At 44.1% G+C, this 27617-nt stretch overlaps 1 protein-coding gene across 3 annotated transcripts in view; it reads left to right on the top strand.

The window, feature by feature from the left end:
- DNAJC7 (DnaJ heat shock protein family (Hsp40) member C7) overlaps window positions 1–27617 on the top strand; it is a 28162-nt gene continuing 545 nt past the window's right edge. Inside the window, exons 1-14 of one of the 3 annotated variants that reach the window (XM_007447160.1) lie at window positions 427–503; window positions 8614–8652; window positions 11687–11775; window positions 13499–13623; window positions 13988–14101; window positions 14751–14825; window positions 18463–18581; window positions 19289–19442; window positions 19977–20141; window positions 20960–21051; window positions 24058–24131; window positions 24511–24657; window positions 24889–25041; window positions 27136–27198. In XM_007447160.1, coding sequence (XP_007447222.1) covers window positions 427–503; window positions 8614–8652; window positions 11687–11775; window positions 13499–13623; window positions 13988–14101; window positions 14751–14825; window positions 18463–18581; window positions 19289–19442; window positions 19977–20141; window positions 20960–21051; window positions 24058–24131; window positions 24511–24657; window positions 24889–25041; window positions 27136–27198 — 1486 coding nt within the window. Of the gene's footprint in view, window positions 504–8613; window positions 8653–11686; window positions 11776–13498; window positions 13624–13987; window positions 14102–14750; window positions 14826–18462; window positions 18582–19288; window positions 19443–19976; window positions 20142–20959; window positions 21052–24057; window positions 24132–24510; window positions 24658–24888; window positions 25042–27135; window positions 27199–27617 lie in introns of all 3 variants that reach the window. The other 2 variants (XM_007447159.1, XM_007447161.1) reach the window with 2 other exon arrangements.

The raw sequence follows: 27617 nt of genomic DNA, 5'->3' as shown, positions 1-27617 counted from the left end.
GGAAGGTGGTAGTGGGGGGCATTTTCTCTCCAGGGTACAAGGTCACCGCGTCCCTACCCTACTCGGATTCCCTGAGCCTCACAGGAGACTCTCTAGGATTGGAAGTTGTTGTGGCAACGAGGCTCTCAGAATACTGAGGAAAGCCAAAGCCTAGAGAGCCGACACCCTCCTGTATCCCCCTTCCGACCCACGGGTAAAGTGGCGCCCCCTACGCACAAAAACCGTCCTTGGGCCCCCGCTCCGGCGAGGAGACCACCCTGGACCTCCGGGGGCGGGAGGCCGCTCTGGCCCCAATCAGAGCCTCTCGCTGGTAGACGGGCTCGAGGGAGCCCCTCTGGGCGCAGCGCCGCCGAGCTGCTCGATGCTCCGACCGGAAGTGCTCTTCACCGCCGACCTCCCACCCGGCTCTCTGGTCCCGGCGGTAAGATGGCGGCTGCCGCGGAGTGCGATGTGGTAATGGCGGCGACCGAGCCAGAGCTGCTAGACGGCGAGGAAGCGAAGAGGTAAGCGGGTGGCTGGGTAGGGGAAGGGGCGAGCTTCAGCTCCAAGGCTCCGGGAACCCCGTCCTTGCCGTGGTGCAGGCCCTACAGAGGCAATGCTCCGCCCTCCGAGAATCCCCCCTCCCCCATCTGAGAACGAGTCCGGATGGACCCCCTGAAGGGGCGCTCTCCGAGGTTTGCCCTTCTCTCCTGCTTCCGCCTGGCTGAGGAGCTGAGGCATGGCGTTGTTGCCCAGCAGAGAGGAAGGTTGTCCTCATTGTAGAGGCCGGGTCTCTAAGGGGGTATCGGAGGTCTTTTGCGGGAGGGGGGGCGGCGCGGCTGTGATGACGCCTTCTTACATCGCCCCCGACTCCTTCCTTCTCTTGTTAACTTCTGTGTGTCTCAGCCCTTTGCGTCTCCGAAGCTCTTGCTGTCTTCACTCCCTTTCCTCAGTAATTATACCCCAGCGAGCGCTAGTCTGGGCCCGAGGTATTGTGTGTCTCCATTATTGACCTGGTGGTCCCTCGGTTACCCCAGAAGTCTAAGGTGATAGAGAAAGAAGGGTGAGGGGTTTTGTCTTGTGCTCTACACGTCCACCCTTTCTAAGGTCCTCATTCTTTCAGGGCTGTTTCTTAAATTAAGCAGCAAGGAGGAGGGCAGCTGCTTGGGCGCTGTTGGCTCTGCTGGGCAGCCGCAGTGGCTCGAGATTGCCAGTCCGGACTCGGCACGGGAGCTGCAGAGTGAGTGGTTTTCGAGAAAGCTCTGGATTTTGGCTACAGCTAAGGCAGGTTATTGGAAGTGGGGTTGGAACACAGTTGTGGGTAGTCATACTTGTCCTAATTCTGGAGCAGAATTAACGAAAAGCTTCTGGAAGTTTGGAGCCCTGTCCTCGTCAACCGCAGGTTAACTGACTACAATTCTCTCAGTCTCCTTCCCACATATTTCATGTCTTTATACCAAGTCCGTTATGGTTTCAGTCTGGAGGATTCGAGGTGGTGATTAGTTCATGAGATCTGAAATCAGGATTCTGAGAATTTTTACCTTTTTTAACTATCTAGGTTTGAAACATCAGAGGTACTCAGGGAGGCAGAATGAATAGTTATCAAGCTTAAGTGTAGTTACTACGGCCAGTGTCCCAGGTTCCTGACCTGTTGCGAGCAGGAGCTGAGAGCCTTGACAAAGTGTAGTAGGTCCCTGGGATATCAGAGAAGGCAGGAAACCAGAGCTTAGTCTCTGTCTGTTCCTGGTTTTGGGGTTTCACAAACCACTTCTTTCCAGGTGTTTAGAATTAATCATCAGCATCATTAAGGAACTGCAAAACAGGCCGCAAAACTCCCACCGATACAGGCAGAACTTAAATTAATTGTAGGGATTTACTTGTGTTTAGAAGGAGTTCAGTGGTTCTTTGTGCTATAAATAGGGAGTTGGGCTATATGTAATTTAAAATAAACTCAGCCTACTTAGTATAAATCTCTGACATAGGCACTGTCCTTAATTTGAGTTTCCCTTCAAAGTTCCTATGTAAAGCAAATTTTTTTCATTAAAAAATAATCAGCTCTTTTATGATATTCTATCATAAAAAACATAAAACAGGTGATGCCGTAATGTGACCACATCAGTCACAAAAAAACGTATGGTATTTGGTAGCAGTAAACAGAACAAGGGAGGGTGTGGACTGATGTTAACTGCCTTATTTCATGGAGTTTTAAGATGTCATTGGTTGTAAAATGCATGATTGTTTTCTCTGCCACTAAGAAAAAAAACTATAACTGAAAAACGCATTCTTATGAAATAGACTTATATGTAAAGTATACTTACATAGATCTTTTTTAGACATAGTAAAATGTAAATGTTTATTGTATACCACTTATGTGAAAAAATCAAAAGGAAAATAACAGTGAAATAAAAATATCACCATTTGACTTTCTGCCATATAAGGCATCCTTAGGAGGGTCAATACTGGGCTCTGTTAGTAAGAAAAAGCCTTGTTTATGTGTAGCTTTTCAAGGCTGAAAATGGAGAGGTGACTTAGACGTTTTGGAGGAATATTGTTTTACATTTTTCACATATCCTGGAATCCTCCTGTGTAGCCACAGCAGAGGGCAGGGATAGGCACATCTCTTACAAATGCCCTTTACTATCTGACTTGGTTAGTTATTAGGCCAAGTTCGTGTCTCTTGTTACAGTCCTACTCCTAGTTCACTTGGGGACACAGGAGTTGATGGGTCTCGGGTTGTTTTTGTAAAGTCCAGCAAGGAGTCCTTCTTTGCATCGTGGCCCAAGGGCATCCTACTGCTGCTGCTCCTGAATTGTCACAGTCCCACGGCGGCGGGGGGTGCACAGTGAGAGGAACTTTCAGGAAGTTGGACCTCGTGGTTGTAGCATTTTAAATGGCTACATGTTTTATTTCCTTCGCATTAGAGTCTCTACAGAAAAAGAAGTGGACTCCAGTTTTTTTGCCTGTCACTCTGGATAAAGTTCTTTTTCCCTCATAGCAGCTGAGAAGCTAAAATAAAAGATGTGTTAGTTGGCACTCCAAAATAGATCAGGGTTCTGGACATGAAGATTATTATTTCTCTCTGCCCACCAGAATAGATAAAGCTGCTTGGGGAGCCAGAGGACTAAATTTCAGAGGTTTTACATTTCAGCTAATTGAAGAACTTACATTTTCCTGGGAAGTTGCTGATTGTTTTACCTAACACATGAATGCCTGTCTTGAGTGAAGGCTCTCTGGTCATATTTCCTGGACTGGGGAGTAGTTTGGTCTCCGTAGGTGGTCTTTATTATGGTAAAATAGAAGGATTTCAAGTTGCTAATCAATAGAGGAAGTACTTGTGTGTCTCAGCATATATCTGGCCTGACGGGGCAGTGAGGTCCAAAAGAACCAATGGGAGCCATCGACTTAGGAGCCAAGGGCATCCTTACCTGATTCCTTGGGCTGATAATCTTAACTTCTCAGTGTCTGTTTTCCTGGTGGAGGAGAGCAGGAACAATTATTAGTAGGCCCTTTCTTAGTACCTAGGTATTGTAAACTCTTTTGGGATTTTGCCTTTTATTTTTCTATGAATATTGCCGGTGGGAAGCACTGAACCCTGAATCCATATCCCGGGGGCTGCTGTAGTTGCTATTAACTGCAGCTTCTTGGGGTGTTTTGGAGTTTGTGGCCTTAACTGCAGAGCTTGTGGGGTTACTTTTCCCCCTTCTTCCCCACTCTGTTTCAAATTCTTGGGTTTGTGTCCCCCTAAACTTTCTCTTGAAGTTCCAAGGCAGGCAGCTAGACAAAGCCTGCAAACTGAATGGGAATTTATCTTTGACCCGGAGCCCAAATCAGTGAGAAACACTGCTTTCAGCCTTCACTTTCATTTTGGTATGCTTTAAGTGTGGGGTCAGAGATAAAGAAGTGGGACAAATAAGTCACGGTTAAGGAAGGGATAAAGCTAGGAATACAGAATCCTGAATACCAGCAAATAATTGCTTGAATTGAACCCTGGTATTAACAAGTGGCAAAACTGTTAAATAGTCTTTACTGGAGCAAAGGTAGAGCACAAAGAAAGGGTCTCTCTGTTCCTTGCTGGTTTAATTCAGATTCATGTATTAACTGAAGCCAGGTCAGTTGAGCGATTTTAATAAAATGTTGGGCCAAGTGAGTGGCAGTTGCTCTAGTGTCTAGTTAATTCCCAACAACCAGAACTCTGATTGGCTTAAAGATCAGCCTTATTGTACATTCCAACCAATCAGTAATTGGTTTAGTCTTTGACGCTAGTAGTTTTTAAGTTTTTAAAAGCTACATACTGGGCACTTGCCTTTGCTTTCTTTCTCTAGGACTTTAGAAGATTGGAGAACAATGGTCAGTGGCTGCCTAGGTGCCTTGTGGTCTGCAAAGTCTCTCTGAGAGCCCATTTCTCCCTTACTCCACTAATGCTTGGTCCCCTTTCTCCAGTGCTGAGTGATGTGGAAGTTACTTAGAGGTCGTTCCAGGTATTCTTTTAAATTGTCTGGATTTCAGCAGTAAGAACAGGATTCAGCATGCAAATTTTTCCAGTAGTTTATTCATTTTATTGGATTGACAGTTTTTTTCTTTCCCATGCAGATCCAAACAGCAGTTTCTATGTTTATCCCACCACGGCAGGTGTATGAGTGATTGAGGCTTTTGAGAATGGTAATATGATCAGGAATGTTTGACTTTCAGAGTCTGATTCTGAGACCTAATACTCTGTTGGCCTATGATTTTGTGTGGGGTGGCCAGATTATCAGATAAGCAAAGTGTTAGCTGTCTTTTCTAATTCTAATATTAGGCTTTTGGGGAGGGTGTGTGAGGCAAGCAGGGCTCTCTCTTATTAGAGTTTCTATCCTGAGAATTCTTCCTCGGGCAGTTTGCTCGGAGACAGTCAACCACCTGATGAACTAAAGAACCACAAAAACTTGGGAAGCAAAATAACAGTTGACAGTCTAGACTTCTGACTCTAGTTCCCATCTCCATCTCCCCCCTCCCCCACGTAATCGTGGCCCCTGTACAAGAATAATTATGGCACGATTGCTCTTATGGTAGGTAGTAAAATTATTCAAAAAAAAAAAAAAAACAACAACCAAAACTCAGAAAGCAACCTTTTTCCTAATTATAGTTCCTCAGTTCTAGATTTTTGTTTTTTGGGGATTTTTTTGGCCGCACCACGTAGCTTGTGGGATCTTATTTCCCTGACTAGGGATCAAACCCGGGCCCTCGGGTGTGAAAGCACAGAGTCCTAACCACTCGACCGCCGGGGAATTCCCCAGTTCTAGATTTTTGATGAGTGCTAGTGTCCCCGTGAGGGTAGTGGGAGATGTCACAGAATGGGGAAACCAAGGGATAGAAAATGGTGGGTTCGGGGAGATATTATGAAAACAAGTCTCTGGCTGATGCCAAAAAGCCAGTGGCTTGTATCCTCAGAGTAGCTTCTGAGAAGCTTATTTCTCCGAAGCAACTTCTTTGTTGTGTCACCTGTCCCCAGGGGTAAATGAAGGTTAGGTAGATGCCACAGATTTTGACACCACCCATTTAAGGAACTAGCAGAAGTTTTTAACACAGTTGAGGCTGCTGTTTCTGTGTGAATATCCTTCTGCCTGCAATGATGGAATTTCCGTCCGGATTGCTTGCTTGCTTGCTTGCTCTTTTCCCCCACTGAATAAGACGGCCATCTCCAGTGCGTTGCCTGGTGTCCTTCCCTACTTGAGCAGTAGAGAGTGCTGCTGCCTTATGTAGTCTGTATCTGTGACTGCACTTGGTGCCTTTTGGTCTCTTCTGGCTCTGCCCCTGTTGAGATTCCCTGAGTGTCCAGACGGAGGACAGTTTGAAGTGGTATATTTTTTTCATCTTCATCTCCTTCTCTTTTTGGGGGGAGGGTGGGTGTTTTAACTGGGCTTTTAAGTGAAAGCAGAAGCTGCCTATTCTATAGGAAATTGGGTAAAGGAAGCTGGGTAGCCCACCCTTACCAACAGGTAGAAGTTGGATAGAGTCCACCCTCTATTTTCTCTGGACCTTTATGAAGCCTTTATTTGCTCTCAACATCTAGCACCTTGCATTTAGCAAACACTCTATCTGTGGAATTGTTCCCGGTCATATATGGCTTCCACCTAACCATGTGAAACTTAAATTGTTAGGGGATAAAAAAGAAAGAAATCGAATAATATGCATTTGGTAAGATGGAGTAAAAGTTAGGCTTCTGGGCTCCTTTTACTTTACTCTCTCATGAAGGTCAGAGAGAGTTCAACATGAAACAGGCCCTGTGACATGCCTTTGGGGACAAGAGGTCTTGTACTGTGGGAAGGAGGAAGGAATTTCTACTCTGAGACTGGCCAAGATCCCATAAATTCTGAAGGGTGGAGGGCATTCCTTCATCAGCGGGCAACTAGTAAATTTGACTGAATAAAGGAAATGGGTGCAACAATCTCGAGTAAGGGTGACATTTAGGAAGTAGTAAATATAGTGGGAATGCGCAAAGGATATTTGACTGCTGGCGGTATAAAGTGTTATTATTAAAAACCTGAGGGTGAAGAAAGGAAAGATATCTTTCTTTAAAGTTCTTCCTGCCAGTAAAATAGTCTCCAGGTCAAAGGCCCCTAAATACTCCTCTGCTCTAACAAGAAATTATGTTGTCCTGAGTTGTAATTTTAGTAGATTTCTCTTCCACTTCTGGAGTAGCAGACTGCATCAAGAAGATGCAAAGAAAAAGAAAAAAAAGATCTCATTCAAGCTGCTACATCTGTTTTGATTTAAACTGGGATTAATGGCTATTAGAAGAGCGGAACTTTATTAAAAATACATTATTCTAGCCAAATACTTGAAATAAATAAGAGTACTGTGGTTTACCCCCCGCTTCCCCCCCTGCCCTTGGTCATTCAAAAATCTAATCAGTATTTCCTCAGTTGCAAATGTAGGCTAGTGAAGCCATGTTAGTCTTTATTTTTCATGCAGTGGGGTAGAATAAATCTAAAAATGGTACATTACACATACACATGTGAAGTAATTCCAGAGAGAACCCAGAGATGTTGAGACGTTTTAAAAAAAAACTACTTGCCAGTGAATCCTGCATTAGTGAGAGTTGAGTAAAGTTTCTAAATACCTCTTTAATTTCTAGAAGATAGACTAGTTGGCCTAAGGCAAAGATATTGCTTAAGTGTTCAACTTGGAAGTATTTAGGGAGAAAATGGAAGTTTTTATAGAGCATCTAATTTGGGGCACATTACGATTTCAACTGTGGTGTTTTAATTTGTTTTTAATTTATCTGTAAATGTGCAAAGTTGGCTGGTGATCGTAAGCCCAAGTTGTCTGATTTGATCACATGATGCTGAGCCCTGCTAAGACCTGTGTGATACCAAATGATTCCCTTGGCAGTGTTTGTTGGAGTAATTAGCATCTGTGATGAATGAGTGCTAAATTGGGAGAGAGAGAATGGAACTGTGTGATCAGAGGATATACAGATTTTCCACGCACATGTAGTGTTAGAAGAGCAGGTTTTCATACTGCAGTTTTCTGATTGATGAGGTTATTTCTGAAAAATAAATACATTTTAAAATAGCAAAGCAGAGCAAGAGTAGAATGTATCCTCCTAACCTATGTCTGTCAGAGAGAAGGCCGGCCTGGCCCTCTGGCACTGATCCCGTTGTGGGACACCCTCCCATCATACATCCAAAGCGGGCAGAGTTTTTGGAAAACCTTTCATGAGCTGTTTTCACAGGAATTTGTTGCTGGCTATTCAAGTGAAAGGACTGGTCTGGTAGAGATAGTCATTCCCAGCATCTCTTGGTGAATCAGAGAAGTGAAGCTTTTTCTGCTTAGAGGTGATCCAACGATTGGGTGGGGAACTGGATAAATTAGTTTTAATCCAAAAACCTTGCCACTCACAGGATCTAGCGGGGAAAACATGGGACTCTAAGATTTAGGAAACCTGTGCAGCCACCTTGGGTGCCTCACTAGCTCTTCGTCTGTTGGAGGACATGTGATGTTATCACCATCACCACTTCAGAAGGCCGTTTTGAAGATCCTCATTGGAAATGTTTTGAAAATTTGAAAATGCACTAGAGATACAGTCTCTGCTAATAGTGTCATCGGGTCAGTTATGGCCAAGTCTTTTTTTTTTTTTTTTTTTTTTTGCGGTACGTGGGCCTCTCACTGTTGTGGCCTCTCCCATTGCGGAGCACAGGCTCCGGACGCGCAGGCTCAGCGGCCGTGGCTCACAGGCCCAGCCGCTCCGCGGCCTGTGGGATCTTCCCAGACTGGGGCACGAACCCGTGTCCCCTGCATCGGCAGGCAGACTCTCAACCACTGCGCCACCAGGGAAGCCCTTTTTTTTTTTTCAAGTCTATATTTTGATGTGTTGTATTTCAGGGTTTAGTCTGAATTTTATTTTGTGGCCACAGAAAATAATCTGTAGTTTAACGTAGTCCCTTTTGGAATCTGTTCCTTTTTTTACCTAATCCAGGTGAACTCAGTTAATCCTAATTCTTCCTTTCTTAGTACTGATGTGTTTTAGTTAGGTACATGTTGTAACCTCACTTGGTTCTCAAATGAATTGACTGGCAGTGAGTGGAGTGACAGATGCCACCGCCAGATTGCCCTCAGTTCCAGTGTTAACCAGCTCTTCTCCTTCTTTTCCAGTCCTACGCCTTTGACATCTCATCCTTCAGTCCCTTTGCTGTAAGGGCAACTTGAACAAGCTTCAGCCCTTTCTCAGACTCCCAGGCAGGACTTGAATGGATTTGACCCTGGAATTGTTCCTGATGCAGCCTTGTTCAGTTCTTGCTGCTGCCATGCTGGATTCCAAAGATCCACACTTTCCTCGGCTGGTCTCGCAGGGTCAGGCCCATTGGTTAAAGCTTGTCGTGTATTTGGTGGGGAGGTTCAAGATGACGGAGGGACTCCACTTTGGGCGTTGGACCTGGAGGCAAAAAATAAGCATTCAGTCTAAAAGCACTAAGTGCCCATTGTTTAGGCAGCTGTTAATCAACCATGTTTCTATGAAAATAAGTCCTTTTCATGAGGCAGTTGTGTGGGAATAGCTAATTCTGGCCTGATGCTGTGCAGTGTGAGGTTAAAAACATGGTAACGTGTCACAACACAATTCTTCTTGTTCTTTTCTGCTGTGGGCTGACTCTACATTACTCGCTTTGTTTGCTCTAGAATGGAATCTACTCACCATTTACTAAAATGAAATGCATTTCTTGGGGGAGGCAAAGTCCAGTTCAGTAGGTCTTGCATCTTAAAGGGAAAGGAGCCTTACTCTGTCTGTGACTGATTGTTAGGAATGTCATTTGGCTTGTTTAAATCCAGGTTGCAGTTCTGGAGTTGCATTTTATACGCTGGGGCTATTTTGTGTTTTAGTTGAAAGAAATTCATATTCATTGTTCTTAGCAGTACAGATTAATTTTTAAAGTCTTAGGCAATAGGTAGAGATGAGCATTAGAGAGAGAGAGCTTAGCATAGTAGATAGGGCACAGCTCTGGGATCTGCAGGTCTGGGTTTACACCCCGACCCTCTGGACAGTTTTTAATCTCTAACCCTTAATTTCCTCTGTTGAAAAATGGGAATAATGAAACTCACCTGATAAGATAATGTATGGGAAGTACATGGCCTCAGTAATAATTACTGATTTTCCACAGAAGTCATCCTTTACATTTTTGCTGGAAAGCCAATGCTGAACTCATGGCCTCCACTGGAGTGAGTGTTTCAGGAAAGAAAGGGCATCTCTGTATTTCTACAGATTGTTCCTCCTTTGACTCACAAGCTTTATATGCTGATACAACGTCTATCCAAGTGCCCAGATGCCTTTGGTTTTCCTCAAGGATTTGTGTGGTCTTAGCCACTAGCTGACTGAATAGAAGGCTAGATCTTTTCAGGTACAGTGTGGGCCTGTTGCTTTTGAATTTACTACTCCATTTCTTCATAGTGGTTTAATTCAACTTCTGACATCCAGTGTTGGGGAAGCCCCTTCTTCAAATCTTTTGGCATGTCTGCTCTTAAAGGATAGGTTCTTCATAGTTCTTATAGTGCCTGGCTTAATTTAGAGTTGTTCAGCATGGGGAAAGATTGTGCTTGGTCTTATAAGTCTTTCAGTTGGGGGATCCTTCTTGAGAACTTTTAATAGCAGATGGCCTCTTTACAGCATTGTGACAGTTGGTGTAATAAAATTATTCAAATCCATCACAGTTCAAATCTGTCAGCATTTATAGGTCATTTCCATTTTCCTTCTCCCTTTTTTTTGGCCATGCCACACAGCTTGTGGGATCTTAGTTCCCCGAACAGGGATCGAACCCAGGCCCCCTCAGTGAAAGCGCCGAGTCCTAACCACTGGACCACTAGAGAAATCCCCCATTTTCCGTCTCCTTTCTGCTGGCAGACTTTTCTTGTTAATAGGGCTTGCCAGGACAGTGATGGAGAAGAATGGAAAGGGAGATCGCCTCAATAAAAGGAGGGTGGTTTTGCCAGTCTGTAGTTTAAAATATGTGAGTAAATAAAATCACAAATCTTCCCATTGCCGATGTCCATGGAATCAAGCTGTAAACTCCTATACCATCACCAAGGTTAAGAACTGTATTTTTGTCCCCACTTCAGGCAGCCCTTGAACTGGGCTTTTAGCATGCGTGGAGGACAGAAAAAGAAACAAAGATTCTTCCTTATAACAGAAATGCCAGATATTTAGCTATGTTGCAGTAATCGTTTTGGTAAAGAATTACCTTTGTCACTCAAGTTGGTCATTAGAGTGATTTTGGGTATCTCTGATAGAGGTTACAAGTTTGTTCTTTGAGGCATTGTTGGTCATGTCTGATTTGATTCTAGTTCTTTGGTCAAGAATATAATTTGCAATTATATATCATTGTTTCTTTTGGAAGGTACAGTTTGTCTCATGCACAGCTTCAAAAAAATGGATCTTGGAGTAGGGCAAAATTTTTGATATTCATAACCACGCCATTGGGTGGTTATACAAGGTACTAGAGGGATGGTTGAGGAGGCAGTTAAGTATCCACATAGATGTGATGGGCAGAGAGCATCAGTAGGTGGGTACTTGTTAGAGCATGGCACTGGCAGTTTATGTTTTGTATGTCCCTGTCATCGAAGTTCTTGGTCTCTGCTGTCACTGAACTCTGTCCTCCATCTTAAACACCAATATGCTGTGCTTTTAACACCTTTGCCACCTGCTTTTGCTCTGCTTGTCCTTCCGGTGACAAATGCATGAGCCAGTTTTCAAGAGAGTAAATCATTAAAACTCCAAGAATATGACCCATTTCACATCGAGAACTCAGTTGCCCCGAACGGCATTACCTATAACTGACTTTCTGTAAGTTTGCTAAAGAGGCAGAAGTTGTGACACAGTGGAAAGGAAATAAATATAAAAATTCCGTCTCTGTGAGAGAATGTCTAAATTTGCCTGTCCTAAGGGGAATGATTACAGGTAGGAGTAGTGAGGAAAGGTCAGGCAACATCAGAGAGGTTTCTTGATTCAGTTTGAATGTATCTAAGTGACAAAAAATAGCATCTGAAGAACTTGGATTCGTTCATTAGCACCTCCTTTTGGTCCATCAGCCCATCAAACAAATCTATAAATTCCTTCAAGTATCACGTAAACTTTCAGCTCAATGTGCTGGGGGCTCTAGACCAAAAGATTGTTCCCATGAGATTACAGGGGTTATTCCCTCGGTATAGTAACATGATTCTCTTTCTCTTTCCTTTTCAGGGAAGCAGAGTCTTTCAAGGAACAAGGAAATGCATACTATGCCAAGAAAGATTACAATGAAGCTTATAACTATTATACAAAAGCCATAGGTGAGAAGGGATACACTGGAAAATAATTTGCCAAATATTGTTGTTGTTTTAAATTTTTATTTATTTAATTTTTTGGCTGCGTTGTGTCTTCATTGCTGTGCGCGGGCTTTCTCCAGTTGCGGCAAGTGGGGGCTGCTCTTCGCTGCAGTGTGCCGGCTTCTCATTGCGGTGGCTTCTCTTGTTGCGGAGCTCAGGCTCTAGGCGCCCGGGCTTCAGTAGTCGTGGCACATGGGCTCAGTAATTGTGGCTCGAGGGCTCTAGAGCACAGAGTCAGTAGTTGTGGTGCACGGGTTTAGTTGCTCCGCGGCATGTGGGGTCTTCCCAGACCCTTCCCGGACCAGGGATCAGACCCGTGTCCCTTGCATTGGCAGGCAGGTCCTTAACCACTGCACCACCAGGAAAACCCCCGCCAAATACTGTTATAAATAGCTCCTCTCTAAGAAGTAGTCTTTCTGCATAGTGGGTTGATAACTGTTACTGTGTGAAGTCTTTCGGGTTTAATGACCTTAGTGGCAGTGATCCCCAACCTTTTTGGCACCAGGGACCAGTTTGGTGGAAGACAATTTTTCCACAGGGCGGGGTGGGGGGGATGATATGGTTCAGGCGGTAATGCGAGCGATGGGGAGCAGCAGATGAAGCTTCGCTCACTCACCCGCCGCTCACCTCCTGCTGTGCAGCCCGGTTCCTAACAGGCCGAGGACCGGTACCGGTTGGCGGCCCGGGGGTTGGGGCCCCCTGTTATGAGGGATAACTTTTTCTAGCTCAAGCAGGTAGTTCTTCATTTGGCAAATTAAAGGCAGTTCTAGAAATTCTAGATAATATGGCAATAAGATACCCACCTAAATGCATCTCAGCCATTGCCAATTCATTTACCATCTTAGAAAATGGCCTTTGTAGATATTAACAAGTCTTAGTTACCTCCATGCTCAATTTGCCAGTATATTTTAATCCCATGCCAGCATTTTTCTCACCTAACTTGTTTACAGGCTCCCCACCCCCAACTCAACAAATGCAAGTTCATTTTCATATCTTATTACATAAAACACAAATCATTAAGAAGACAAATATGCTAACCCCTTAACCCATAAAGGATAATCAGTGCACTTTAAAGCTAAGTATAAATTATTATTATTATATGTACGTATATATATATATATTTTTAAGTATCCTAAGCAATTCTTTTCCCAAGCTATTTTTTTTTAATGTTGGGCGTAGAAGTTTATTAATTAATTAATTAATTTTTGCTGTGTTGCGTCTTTCGTTTCTGTGCGAGGGCTTTCTCTAGTTGTGGCAAGCGGGGGCCACTCTTCATCGCAGCGCGCGGGCCTCTCACTATCTCGGCCTCTCTTGTTGCGGAGCAGAGGCTCCAGAGGTGCAAGGCTCAGTAGTTGTGGCTCACGGGCCTAGTTGCTCCGCGGCATGTGGGATCTTCCCAGACCAGGGCTCAAACCCGTGTCCCCTGCATTGGCAGGCAGATTCTCAACCACTGCGCCACCAGGGAAGCCCCGTATTTTTAAATAACTTGTCTTTGTAAAGTGGTTGCACCATTGCTGCTGTCCATTTGTCCAAGTAGTCAAAAATTTGGCTGTGGCCTTTTAGAGTATGTCAGCATTCCTGTTTTAGTTTGATTGCCTTGATACAGTTCTGAGGGAGACGGCCCCTGAGTTTTTGAAGCAGTGACCCATGCTAAACTTCGTTTCACATTCTTCTGCCTTTCTTGTAGATATGTGTCCTAAAAATGCTAGCTATTACGGGAATCGAGCAGCCACCTTGATGATGCTTGGAAAGTTCCGGGAAGCTCTTGGAGATGCACAGCAGTCAGTGAGGTTGGATGACAGTTTTGTTCGGGTATGTAATGGGGCTGTTTGGGGGGGGTCTGAGTTCCTCTAGCCCAGGGTTTCTCAGTTTTGACACTGTTAACATTTGGGGCCAGATAATTTATTGTGGGGAACTATCCTGTGCATTATAGGGTGTTTTCAGTAGATCCCCGGCCTTTAACCACTAATCTATGAGTAGCACTCTCCTCCCTTCCCAGTTGTAACAACCAAAAATATCTCTAACGTCGCTGAATGTCCCATGGAAGGCAGAATCACCCCTGGTTGAGAACCGTGCTGCTCCATCCCTTGTTGGTTTTGTGTGCATGTTGCTGCTGTTGATTTCTTTTGGCTTGGCCAGTCATGCTCCTTTTCTTCCCTCTTTGTGTTTCTTCTAGGGACATCTACGAGAGGGCAAATGCCACCTATCTCTAGGGAATGCCATGGCGGCATGTCGTAGTTTCCAGAGAGCCCTAGAACTGGATCACAGAAATGCTCAGGCACAACAGGAGGTATGGGTCTGATGCCGTCAGTATCAGAAGAAACAGCAGGGTGGTATATTTGGGAGGAATAGTGACTTGAGAATCAGAACTGAGATCTTGTCTCACTTCTGCCATCAGCCACACCTGGGTGACTGTGTGCAAGTCTCATAGTCTCCGAGCCTCAGCTTCCTTATCTGTAAAAGGAATTTTGAATATGATTTACAGCTTTGAAAATCTGTGAAATTTGGAGGGTTTCTGAGATAGCTGGGAGGATGGGCAGATGCGTCAAGGAACTGATTTCAGTGAGGTTAAAAAATTTGAATTCAGATCCTGATTAAATTGGTAGCAGCTAAAAGATGTTTTAGTTGCATCTTCATATGTACCTAATTAACTCCTGGATGCATTTAGTGAGAATCTCACTGAACCTCTGACAGTGCCTTTTACTTTATGTATGTTGTATCATGGCTCCTTTGTTTCTGACCTTAAGTTCAAACTGAGGGTAAAGGTTGGGCCTTAACCTTTCTGTTAAGGAGTCTCGGCTATATCTTCACCAAATTGATTTGTGAAAAGTCTGTGGTTCTGATTTTCTTGAAATAAACTCATCAAGTCCTTGTTGGTTTTTCTGGTTGTTGAATCTGCAACTTCATTAAAACTCTCTTATATGATTTTTCTGGTATAGTTCAAGAATGCTAATGCAGTCCTAGAATATGAGAAAATAGCAGAAACGGATTTTGAGAAGCGGGATTTTCGGAAGGTAAAGTACAACTGTGAGGAAGTCTTATCTACACTTTTCTCACAAAGTTTGTGTGTGTGTGTGTGTGTGTGTGTGTGTGTGAGGTAATTAGAGGAGTAGTATGGTACAGAAGATCTAGTATAGTAAATTATCACTTTAATTTGGCATTGACCTTTTCTTTCCCTGTTTTTTTTTTTTAAAGACTTCTATTTATTGTTTTTAGAGTATTTATTGTTTTTAGAGTTTTAGGTTCACAGCCAAATTGAGAGGGAAGTACAGAGATTTCCCATATATCCCGTCCCGCACATGCGTAGCCTCCCCCATTATCAGTGTTCCCCAGAGGAGAATTCCAGAGATACATTTTGTTACAACCAAGTTTTTGGCAATTATGAATAAAGCTGCTCTGGATATCTTTGTGCAGGTTTTTGTATGGATATACGTTTCAACTCTTTTGGGTTAATACCAAGAAGCACAGTTGCTGGATCCTGTGGTAAAAGTATGTTATGTTTTGCATGAAACTACCAAATTGTCTTCAGAAGTGACTGTATCATTCTGCATTCCCACCAGCAATGAATGGGCGTTTCTGTCGCTCCACATCATCAACATTAAAAAAATTTTTTTTTGTTAAGGTTCTTATTTTTTTAATTATATTTCGCTTTATCATAAAAAGCGGTATGAGTTTGTTACTTGAGTTCGTTCCTGTTTCTGATATAAGGTATGCTGGTTAGTAGAGGAAAAGCCAGTTGGAATTAAATATTAGGTTTGGATAACCCATTTTTATTAGAATAATGAGAGCTAACTTTTAACACCTGCTTTGTGTGATCTAGATGGAGCCATAAATAAAAAATAAAGGCCCCTTTTACATTTTTGAATAGTGTACGTAACCTGTCGTCATACCTTTTTGATGTTAAGCCTTTCCACAGAAGCACACTACCGTCCTTTATGGAGCTGTGTGATAGTACATGAAAAATGCATATGCCAAAGGGATTGACCTATGTGAAGCATGGGAAAGGTATCAAAGTTCCAGGTATCTTTCTAAGTCTTGTTTGTAGTGGTTCTCTCTCATCTGAGTAATTCCTGATTCCCTTCTTTAGATGGAACTTGGAAGTAGCTTTCACTAGAGTTTCAAAAGGGGAGGTAAGTGGCCCCTGAAAGGGTTAAAAACCACTGATCAGGATCAGTTTTCAGGATCACTTAAGATTGTATCATCCAAGGACTGGAGTTGTCACTTCATATGTGGGAATTTGCCAGTGCTTTCTGTAGCAGGTACTCAAATGCTTGATAAAAGGGTACAGTTAAGAATTATTCTTAAGTCACAAACTGTGACAGTCTTTTATTTGGTAATATCTGATAAGCTTATACAGAGTCCTAGCATTAACTTATTAGCGTCCCTCTTCTGTCCATTGGTTTTAATAACCACAGTGTCTTTGTAGTGCAGTTCATACTTTGTTTTGTGTGTGTGTGTGTGTGTTTGGAAAGCAATTCTGCCTCGTGTCACATTTTTAGAGCTTTGCATAGGCAAAAGCTTTGTCTCAAAAGGCGGTCTTTTGGGTTTCTTTTCTTTCTTGCCCACCCTGGAGCCAGAATCCCTAGTCTGTGACAGAATCCTCTGTTTGTGACATCCCAGCACCCCCACTGTAGTTCATGGTGATGTCACAAATGAAGAATTATGATCCTGGCAGGGGAAACAGATGAACTTGGAAGAAACAAAGATCTTCTTTGCCTGCAGCTGTCCATAGTCATGGGGAGGTGGGGGTGGGAAGTGAAGCCCTGAGGCTCCAACTGACACTCCCCACCATGAGCTAAACCATCTCCGTACAGAACGTCACAAAGGCAGCAGGTTGTGGCTGCTTACATTTTAACTGACTGCTCTCCTCCTGATTCTTTTTCTGTTTAAGCAGGAGAAAATTAGCACCATGACTACCCTGCTCAGTACCTGCATTTTCATTTTGTCCTTAGAACATAAGCTGTGCCATTCAAGGAAAGGTGTCCCCACCACTGCTCTGTTGACACTGCGGAAAGCCTTCCCAGTGCAACAGCTCATTGGTGTTTACCTACTTCCCTTTATTTTTAAATTTAAATATTTGAGTAGGTGCTATTCTTGGTTCAAAAGCTAGAAAGTATAAACAATTACTCAGTGATAAGTGCTCCCTCCAAACTTGTCTTCCATCTGCCTGTTTCTCACCCATTAGGGTAACCACTGTTCTTGTTCTATTTACTGCCACAGTTTTGTTCTACATAAACAGATACAAATACAGAATTTTTTTTTTTTTTTTTGGCCGCACCTCATGCCCTGTAGGATCTTAGTTCCCCGACCAGGGATTGAACCCTGGCCCCAGCAGTGAAAACACCGCCAGGGAATTCCCAACAAATACAAAGATAGATTCTTAATTTTCTTTCTTTCTTTCTTTCTTTTTTGCATGAAAGGTAATAGTGCTCTGCAAAGTTCTGTACCTTGCTTCCCCCCCCGCCCACTTAATAGACCTTGGAAGTCTTTCCATATTAGTATATGCAGAACTTCTTTATTCTATTTTAGATCCACATAGTAGTGTTCTAGTATATGAGTGTCTACATTGCCTAACCAGTCTCCTGTTGATGGAATTTGAGTTATTTCTGCTTCCAGTTTTCAGACTTCATCTCTTCCTGATCCCTATGACCAGATTCTTAGACGGAACAGGTGTCCCTTAACTCCAGATTTCTCCATTGGGTCAGTTATTCTTGGAGGAGAATATGATTCAGGAAGGATTTCCCAAGAATAACAGATAAACCAAAGTGAAAGCTCAGAAAAAAATAGGAATATATGGAAGTCTTTATGAAGCTGAAAGACTGAAATAATCTCAGGTGTGTGTGTGTGTGTGTGGGGGGGGGACCTTTTTGGTTTGTATAGCAATGTGTTAGGTATAGTTTAGGACTATTGAAAGCAAACTAATCATTAGCTATTTCTGTACTAAAGTGGAAGTGGAAGAGTGGCCGCCATGTGAGGCTCATGCCACAGGAAGGAGGGAACTGTGAGCAATTGCAGTAATATAGGGAGTGATGATTCTTTATCAGGTTCTGTTTTTGGTATTCCTTGTCTTACTTAGTAAGCTAAGCATGATGAATTATGCAAAGTAGCAAATAATGGTATTTCTACTAGAAGAATGTGAGTTTTGATCACAGTCACTATTGATATGATTCCCTGTGGAGGCACCTTAGCATGGTGATTAAGGTTATAGGCTCTGGAGTCTTCGTGTCTGAGATCAAATTCTGTTCCTATTTGGTCCAAGGTCCAAGCTTTGGTGACCTTGAACAAGTTACTTAATCTCTGTACTTTAGTTTTTTCATCAGTAAAATAAGGGTATTAATATTACCTGCTTCAGAAAATTGTTGTGGGCATTAAATGGGTTAATATATAAAGTACTCAGTAAATGTTTGCTGTCATCATTATCATCTGGATCAGCTGCTCTCCTCATTTCAGTGGTTTAATCAAATAAGTTAGGGGTGTGTTTGTGTGTGTGTGTGTGTGTATATGTATATTTTTGTTTGTTTGTTTAAACAGGTATATTCTTAAACTCTGGTATCACTTCCCTTTGAATCTGTTGCCTGTGACCAAACTAAAGTCAAGACATTTTCTGGAGTCCAGGATGAAGAACCTTATTTGCTCTCTTCTTCCCCATAGGTTGTTTTTTGCATGGACCGTGCCCTAGAATATGCCCCTGCCTGCCATCGCTTCAAAATCCTCAAAGCAGAATGTTTAGCAATGCTGGGTCGTTATCCAGAAGCACAGTCTGTGGCCAGGTATGAAGTCAGGCCAGTTTTGTGTTAAAATGCCGGATACCACTGGACGAATGCTGTCTGGCAGTTCCCTACAACAGGAGTTAACATATTGTCCTGTAGGTAGGCCAGCCAGGGTGATCAGACCTTCCTGGGACTTAAAGCCAAAGGTTAGACCGGGTATTATACCGAAAATCCAAAGGTATTTATACAGGAGTTCAGTAGGTACTTGAGCTATATGTGAAAGAAGAGATGTGTGGATTTTTGTTTTGTTTTGTTTTTTTAAATGTCCGTTTCTTTCTACTCAAGGGGTTTGTGAACTCTAAAGGGCTGGATAGTAAATATTTTAGGCTTTGCAGGCCGTGTTGTCTCTGTTAACAATTCAGCTCAGTCACTATAGTGTAAAAGCAGCCATAGATAATAGATAAACGAATGGTGTGGCTAAGTTTCAATAAAACTTTATTTACAAAAACCAGCAGCAGATAGGATTTGGCCCTGTGGGCTGTATTTACCAACCCCTGATCTAATAAAGATTGTGAGACACAAGAAGTATATAAGGATAGATACAGGTGATTTATTTGGGAACAGGTTGGGAAGAGTGCTTGGGAATCTACTTTTGGATACTTTCCGTATTAGACACACACATGGTCAAGAAGAAAACTGGCCAAATGATAGTAATGGTGGGGGAGATCCAAACCACAGCTGAATGTGCCCCTTTCTGGCTGTTGCAGTGACATTTTACGAATGGACTCCACCAATGCCGATGCTCTATATGTACGAGGTCTTTGCCTTTATTATGAAGATTGTATTGAGAAGGCGGTTCAGTTTTTTGTCCAAGCTCTCCGGATGGCTCCTGACCATGAGAAGGCCTGCGTTGCTTGCAGAGTAAGTTCTAGGCACCAGATCTGGGTAGGAAAGAAAGCTTTCTTTTTGAGCCTTTATAAGAGAGTTAAGGTGGAAGGTTTTAGAATCACAGGGAATGTGATAGCACTTCTTCCCTCCTTGCCAGGATGCTTGATCCTGTCATGAGAAATTATTTCAGGGCAACTTTTATTTGCCTAAAGGTAAATGTGATCTATAGGGTCAGATCCTTTTAATATCTAAGTGTGTTTTTTCTTTTTTTCTTCCTTCAGTGAAGAAAAGATAGTAATGCTTATCCTGGGGAGTGGAGGTAAACCCTGGGTAACACAGGTCTCATTGGTATTCTTTTATAAATCTTGGTTTCCCCTGTCCACTCTGTAGGAAGCACCAATGAGCAACAAATAGCCCAGGTGGTGGGGTTGGGCAGGGTGGAGGGCCATGTGATGCTAAACCGCTGGGATCTAAGAGATTGAAAATAGACTCTGGCCTCTCTGTGCAGTGGCCTCTCAGACGAGGCTTTCTGGATGTGAACTGACCTCCCCTTGCTTTTCTCTGTAGAATGCCAAAGCACTTAAAGCAAAGAAAGAAGATGGGAATAAAGCATTTAAAGAAGGAAATTACAAGCTAGCATATGAACTGTACACAGAAGCCCTGGGGATAGACCCCAATAATATAAAAACAAATGCTAAACTCTACTGTAATCGGGGTACGGTTAATTCCAAGGTAAGCACTTGGTCTGGGGCTTGGGGCCTATGGAGATGTTTTTAAGGGCCAACAAAGAAGTCTTGGGAAATATGCCCAATGAGAGTAAGCCAGATGAGGAAAGGTTGATATTTCAGCTCGTTAGGAACTTCCTTCTGAGAGGCAAGCTTTTATTTTTTCTGTGGAATTTAGGGGCACTTGAGGGACAGTTTGGAAGGATATTCCCGCCTGTTCAAGTTTCTTTCTTCCAGTAAAAGAATGGCTAGAGGCTTTGGGACAATTTTTAAAGCAAGTATTGCTTCTTTTTGCCTAAGCAAGTGATTGTTTCTTTTTTAGGAGTGATTTGGAGGAAATTCGAGTATGAGGCAGGCTTAGTTTTTTTCTCCAGTATAACTGATGGTCACCATGCTCAGTTGAAAATGTCCTAAGTTGTGTCCCACACAACTGTCAGAAGGAATAGGCTCCTTGCTCTTACAGAGTCCTAGTAGTTTAAAAATCACAGTAATTCTGATTCCTCCAGTTGGCCTCTGGAAGAATAGGAGGCAAGAACCACCCTTACTCTTTCCATGTCTTGGTTGGGCACTAACCTGGAATGGTAGAGGTGGTTTATCCTTGCAGATAAGTATGCTTTGCTTCCATCATTTAGAAAAGAAACCAGTTTTGAATTTGGTGTCCTTAGCCCTCTGAGATACTGGCTTTCCAGTGACCAAGAATGAGGGGGGTGGTTAGGGGGCCAGCATGACTGATCGATCCTCTTAGAATTTTGAAGCCATGCCCACAGCTTCTGGGCTCCCTCATCACCCAAGATGTGAAGTATGACTGCTCTCTTTTTCCTGAAGCTTAGGAAACTAGATGATGCAATAGAAGACTGCACAAATGCAGTGAAGCTTGATGACACTTATATAAAAGCCTACTTGAGAAGAGCTCAGTGGTAAGTTCCTCTGGTGGGTGGGGGGAAGAGGGAGTTGCTGCTGGCCTGCCAGGGGAATTGCATTATGGATGATGAAGCAGACCCAGGGATGTTGTGAGGTCATTTGGTCCTTCCCCCTGCCTCTAGGTGGGATTGTTCCAGCCCTAGACTATCTTTATAGACCTCCAGCGAAGGAGATTGCACAAGCTCCCTCAGTCTCCCATGCCAGTGTCTTACGCCCCTCACGGTCAGTAAGTTTCCTCTGATGCCTGACCCAAATTCCTTTTGTTAAAGTTTAAATACATTTCCTTTGGAGATTTTATTTTGTGTTGTACACTTTTGCTCTAACTTGGCATAGTGCTTGGCACACAGTAGGTGCTCAATTAATGTTTTGTTGAATGAATGTATGGTGCTTGGAAGAGGAGGAAAGGTATCTCTTGTGATAGTTGAGAGTTGTGCCTATCCTGTATGTTCTGGGTTGGGGAAGACAGTCTTTTGATAGGAAGGGATTTAATCTGGCTCAGCCTCCCAGCAGTATATGGAAGCCCCTTTTGAAATATCCTTTTCTGACTAGGTGATTTATGAGGCAGGATATTCCTGCCTAGATCTAGTGCTCAGATTTGCCTTCAGAGTCAGCTTGCTCCCTAGCATACTTGTTCATTTTATTCTTGACCCCACTAGACTCTTTTCTCAGGACAGGAACATGAGCAGGGGCTAGGAGAGACCTCTCCCCAAAATCCATCTTTTCTTTTTTCAGGTTAATTTCCCAGCCAGAGAAGAATGTCCTGTCTTTAAAGTTCCTAAAGGAAGACCTATTTGTTGTATACCAATCCTCCAACACCCATCCCATTCCTTGTCATGAAATGGCGTAGCCAAAGAACAGGTGCTGTTAACTGCTACCTGATGAGCCCATAGTTCTTTAAGCTTCCCAGTCTCACCAGTGGTGCAGAGCATGGGCTACTCCCCATTTAGTTTTCTGAAAATTATCCATGTTTGTAAAAAATAGGAAAACTCCTGTGTGTAGTGCTTTTTTTTTAAAGTGAATTTCTAAGTAGATGACTGAATCTGTCCAACAAACATACACGGAATTATATTACATATTCTATGAGACCAACTGTCAGTCATCTCATCTTTTCAAACCACTTGCAGACACACATGGAAGACGAAAGCGTACCCTTTGACCCAGCTACAGACTTATTTTATCAGACACAAAATGCTATATACATGTTTACTGCAGTGTTATTGTAATAGCATAAGAGGAGAATCTCACCTATATGTCTAGTGGGAAGGGGGTGGCTGGATACATAATACTGTATCAACTCAGTGGAACACTGTAGTGTTTGAACAGGGTTGGGAAGAGAACAGAAAATTCTGGATTTGTTAGGAGGGTAATGGGATGAAGGATTTTGTTTTTCATATGTGCAATAAATAAAAATCAGGAATTGCTTTGATCAGATAGCTCCTTATCTTTGTGGTAGAAACAGAACTGTTCTCTTGAGCGGCTCTGCCGTGAGATCCTGCCGCAGAGGACAGCGTGCACTGTTCGGCACAGTCGGCGGAGGGCTTGGCAGCAGTCCCCTCAGGCAGCTGGGATTGACAAGAAGTACTGGAGATTAGTTCAGGCCAGAGCCTTACGAGAGCCCTGACTGCTGCCCCAGCCCGCCTCAGCTCACCCCTACAGGTGGGGAGCGGCCAGATCTTTGCTACATTTCCCATGATGGGCTGGAGTTTTCCATTTTCCCTAAAGCTCTACTTTTCTACTTTTTCTTCAACTTAAAAATATTTTAATGTAAGGATGTCCTTGAATTAAAAAAAAAGTGAAGTAAAAATGCAAATCACTAATACAAGCTTATTTAGTACATTATGTAGGGCCTGGTAAGTCCATCAAGGTAGCTTGTTTGTCACATCATTTCTATACCCAGAGCTGTCAGTTATTAATTTTCTGTTAACTTCAGTTTATATTATTATACTCCATCCTGCAAATGGGTTCTCTGTACTCCTAGTAGCATTTGTGCCTTGCGTCTGTGGGGCATTGGTTTTGTCACCATTTTTTAAAAGTCATTAATCAGATGCCTAAGATGTTGGGCTTCACTTTTGCCAGCCACATCAGTAGTGCTCCCCCTGCTCTGGCCTCTAAGCCTGGTGGGGCTCTGTGATGTTTGCAAAGATCGGCTTGTGTGGCAGCAGTGTAATAAATTGAACCTCTTTGTGCAGTGGCTAGCTGCACTGCATGGTCACTTCCCACTCCCCAGCTGATGGTGACTGTCTGGAACTGCTACCAGCATCTGTTTAATCGGTAGGCCAGTCTTGGAGCCAGTGATATTATCAGGAAAATGCCCTTTACTTCTGTGGAAGAGACACTTAAAAGGTCTGGCGATCAGCCTGTCAAGCTTGTTTCCTCCCATCTTGGGCCAGGGGCCCTCCATTCTTCTGTGCTATTGAAACAGAAGCAAGCCTGTGTTTACAGTCTCCTTTTCTATCTCATTAACCTACATCTCTCAGATTGATCAGTCTTAATGGAAGCATTTGCCAGCAGCCACCACCTTGAACTTGATCCTTCTAGTGGCTGACGAATCCCACATCTACTCTGGATTGGAGCTGGCGCTGCATGTTTATGGCACTCTCTGTTTCCAAGCTCTTCGATATCCATTGAACTCACGATAGTTTTTCTCCTGTGTTTCAGTCCCAAGTAATCAAGTAGGTACCTTCACATTTGTCTCTCCTGAGGTGATCCAGATCCCTTTTGGTGGCTCTGAGTGAAATCAGAAGGAACTTTCTCCTCTTGGTTGCTGTCTGCTCAGAGCAGAATATCACTTTGCTGGTTAGGTGCAAGTGGCATGAGACCTCTCTCTTTTTCTTGAGGAATTGGTAGTTCATTTTTCACATGGCTAGCTTAAGGACTCCTGTTTCATGAAGCATCTCAACCAAAAGTGTGTGTCTCTTACTTGAGCCATGCCTCTTCCCCTAGAGTGATACTGAAGGCCATTGCTATTTATGTCACTGTACTGCCCTGTATTTCCTTCTCAGTTACATGGACACAGAACAGTATGAAGAAGCAGTACGGGACTATGAAAAAGTGTATCAGACGGAGAAAACGAAAGGTAAAGGAGTTTGAGAGCACGTTTCTCAGGGGACCGTGTGGTCTGACTTGTAGGTCCTAAAACTGGACATCGGAGTAGTTTGATTCAGGGATGAATGAACCTGGAGCTTATTTGAAGAAGTGAGCAGAGACCCCGAGAGTGGGACAAGGCACCTGTTTTCTGGTCCCCAGTCCTCCCTGTCACTTTCACTTCCTTTTCTGTGTGATGAGGCCAATGTGAAGAACATACCTAGCAGTAGATTTTTTGAATCTCCAGAAGAAAACACCGTAAAAGGCCCTGGTATGGTTAATGAGGCTTCTGACTCCAGGGCATCTGGGCGGGGCCTGGTAAGGGAAGCCAGAATCAGGCGTGTTCGTTGACGCCAGATGTCTTCCTCCAGAACACAAGCAGCTCCTAAAAAATGCACAGCTGGAACTGAAGAAGAGTAAGAGGAAAGATTACTACAAGATTCTTGGAGTAGACAAGAATGCCTCTGAGGACGAGATCAAGAAAGCTTATCGGAAACGGGCCTTGATGCACCATCCAGGTAGGGTGGGTGGGGAGGGGGCTCGCTGCGGGGAGCAGGCTAGGCTGGCCGTGCCAAGCTCAGTCCAGCACGGAAGCCTCAGAGAGGCTGCTCAGCTGGAATAAGGTGTTGCTCAGTTCCATACCCTCCAAATTTGGGAAGTACCAGATTCTAAAATCAGGCATAATGTGGTCTTTCTGTCAGACTTTGTTTTCTTGAGGCCCTGAGTTCTTCCCGTACTCCTCCCTTTAGATCGGCACAGTGGAGCCAGTGCTGAAGTTCAGAAGGAGGAGGAGAAAAAGTTCAAGGAAGTCGGAGAAGCTTTTACTATTCTCTCCGACCCCAAGAAAAAGACTCGATATGACAGTGGACAAGACCTGGATGAAGAGGGCATGAATATGGGTGGTGAGTTGGGAGTTGGTTGGGGCAGCCTAGGATGAATCTGACAGCTGCGGAACGCTACCATTTTTTTCTAAAGACACTCCAGAGGGAGAGTCTTATGTAATCAGCCAGTGACGCGCCACAATTTGTAAAGTGCACTCTGATGAGTAGCTGTAATGTGTGAGGTACTCTGATGGGTGTGGGAAATAACAAAGGTGAATCAAACATTCCCTGACGTCCGGGAACCCACAGTCCAGGGGTTTGCAAACTCTGGCCCATAGGCCGAGTCTGACCCCTGGTCTAATAGACACGGAGTCCAACGAGGGCAATAAAATATAGCAGGTGTCAAGGGTGCAGAGTGGGTGCCGAGGAGGTCAGCACTAGCAAGGGAAGGCTTGGATGTGCAGAAAAGCATAGCACCTTGTGGGAGCTACCAGGGGCTCGGCTAGGAGGATAGAGGGTGCTCGAGGCACAGAGCGGTGAGAACTGCACAGAAGCTGGGTCAGACCTCAGCAGGCCTTAGAGGCTACAGGAAAGAATGTGGGCTTTTCCTTTTGGCTGGAAGTTCTTTCCTCCCCCACTGCAAAGTGTTTGCTGATATTTATGCGTCTCACACATTCCTGTAAGCCCTCACAGACTTCAGTTTCCCCAGAAGACCTAGAATGAAGTGAAGTGCAGCCGTGAGCATCATTGCTGACTGTGAGCCTAGCTGGAGATAAAAGAAGCCCTGAACCATGCAGTTCTCAGGCCACTGCCTGTGACGCCAGCCCTTTCTCTTCCACTGAGAAAATCTATTGGAATGTAAAAGAAGGTTGATTATGCTCTACAGATAGTTCTGACTTGCCAGTTCGTGTGTGTGTGTGTCTGTGTGTGTGTCTGTGTGTGTGTTATAAAACCTAGCTTTGGACTTGCCTGACGGTCCAGTGGTTGGGACTCTGCGCTTCCGCTGTAGGGGGCATGGTTTTGATGCTGCGAGGTGCAGCTCCCCCTCCCCCCAAAAATAATAAACATTGCTCTGCCCAGCAGTTGAGAAGAGTTGTAAGCAGTCGAAAGTTGTTGAAGGGATATAAGTCGGGGAGCCATGGACCCCATTTAGGCTCTGGAGATGTATTTGTGATGGCAGTGAGGCGAGCTGGTTTGGAAAGGGTGAGGAGGAGGGAAGACACAATCACTAGGAGAGAATTGGAGGGTACAGTCGGGAGACAGTGTGAGAATCAACAGGAGTGGCTGCAGAACATGTTGGGAGAGGCAGAGGACTAAGTCAAGAGTGGCTTTGGCACAGCTGACCTGATGGGGCTGGGCTATTCCCTGAGCTGGGGACCCAGGAACATGAGCAGATACACAGGCAAAGAAGAATTCACTTTTGGACACGATGTGCCTGTGAGTGGGATTGCCTGGTGGAGATAAGTCCTGTGCAGCTTACAGAGTTAGGCAGACTGGGGATGTGAGACCTGCTGTGGCCTGGTGAAGAAAGCACGGTGCTAGAGGCACACAGGAGTTGGCAGTGTTGTTTTGTTGCTTTCACTGGCCACGTGATCTTGGGCAAGTTACTTGAGCTTCTGCTTAGGTTTTTTTGAGTATAAATTGGTACTCAGTGATATAATGTATGCAAAGTACCCAGCACCGTGATTGGCACCTGGTAGGTGCTTAGTAAACTATAGCTTTTTTCCTGGCATACAGTGTAGACAGAGTATGGCATCAAACACATGCAGTAAATCCTGGGTGTCATTCTTACATACAGTCTTAGTAGCACTTAAGTGATACATTTTAGTCTTTTCAGTAGCAGCCCCAGCATTATAGGGAGACAGTGTGGAGAAAGTCTTAACGTCGTAAAACGCAAATGGCATTTCCAGTTGTTGAGAAGGCCCAGTGAAGCGGGTTGAGGCAAAGAAAGCTTTCCTTTGGGACCATGCTTGGAAGAAGGGAACACATCCCAGGAGTGGGATCAAGTAGTGGGATCACCTCTCGTCGGTGAAGTTTGGGGAAAGGAGGGAAGTGATATTATCTGGGAAAGCTTTGGAGACCCATTAGAGAATGGGTCTCTCTTAAGGTCCTCTTCAGACACTTCTCATTTTTTTACTTTTTTGTGCCTTCTCTGCTTCTCACTTTGCTCCGCAGATTTTGATGCAAACAATATCTTCAAGGCATTCTTTGGCGGTCCTGGGGGCTTCAGCTTTGAAGGTGGGTGTGCCTGAGTTCCCAGACCACAAACCGACACAAGGACTCCCCAGTTATAGGCAGCACTAGGGGCCCAACAGTGGAGGCAGCAGAATTCTCGTCCAGCAGGACATCTACACCCTCGGGTGCTGCTGAGGATGGAGGAGGGGTTTGCGGGCACACCTGCACAGGGTCAGGGAGACATCTCTAAGCTTCCTAGTACCGGAGCTTCTCTGCAAGAGTGAAGGTGTTAGAACTACGCACGTGCAACCTGCTTGCATGCTCCCTCCTACACCCCAAGGCCCAGCCTGTTTGATACCCTTAGAGGTTTTTCTGTTTGAAGTAGCCCTTAAAGACTCTCCAGGGTGAACTGATCTTCCCCCAGAAAACTCACAGAGCCGCAGCTAACAAGCTTTTCTTTTCCCTACCGCATCTGGTCCCGG

This window comes from Lipotes vexillifer, unplaced genomic scaffold (genome assembly GCF_000442215.2).
Source record: "Lipotes vexillifer unplaced genomic scaffold, Lipotes_vexillifer_v1.1 scaffold541, whole genome shotgun sequence".
Lineage (NCBI taxonomy): Eukaryota > Metazoa > Chordata > Mammalia > Artiodactyla > Lipotidae > Lipotes > Lipotes vexillifer.
The sequence above is the reverse complement of the archived record's forward strand: the minus strand, read 5'-3'. Positions and strand labels throughout refer to the sequence as shown.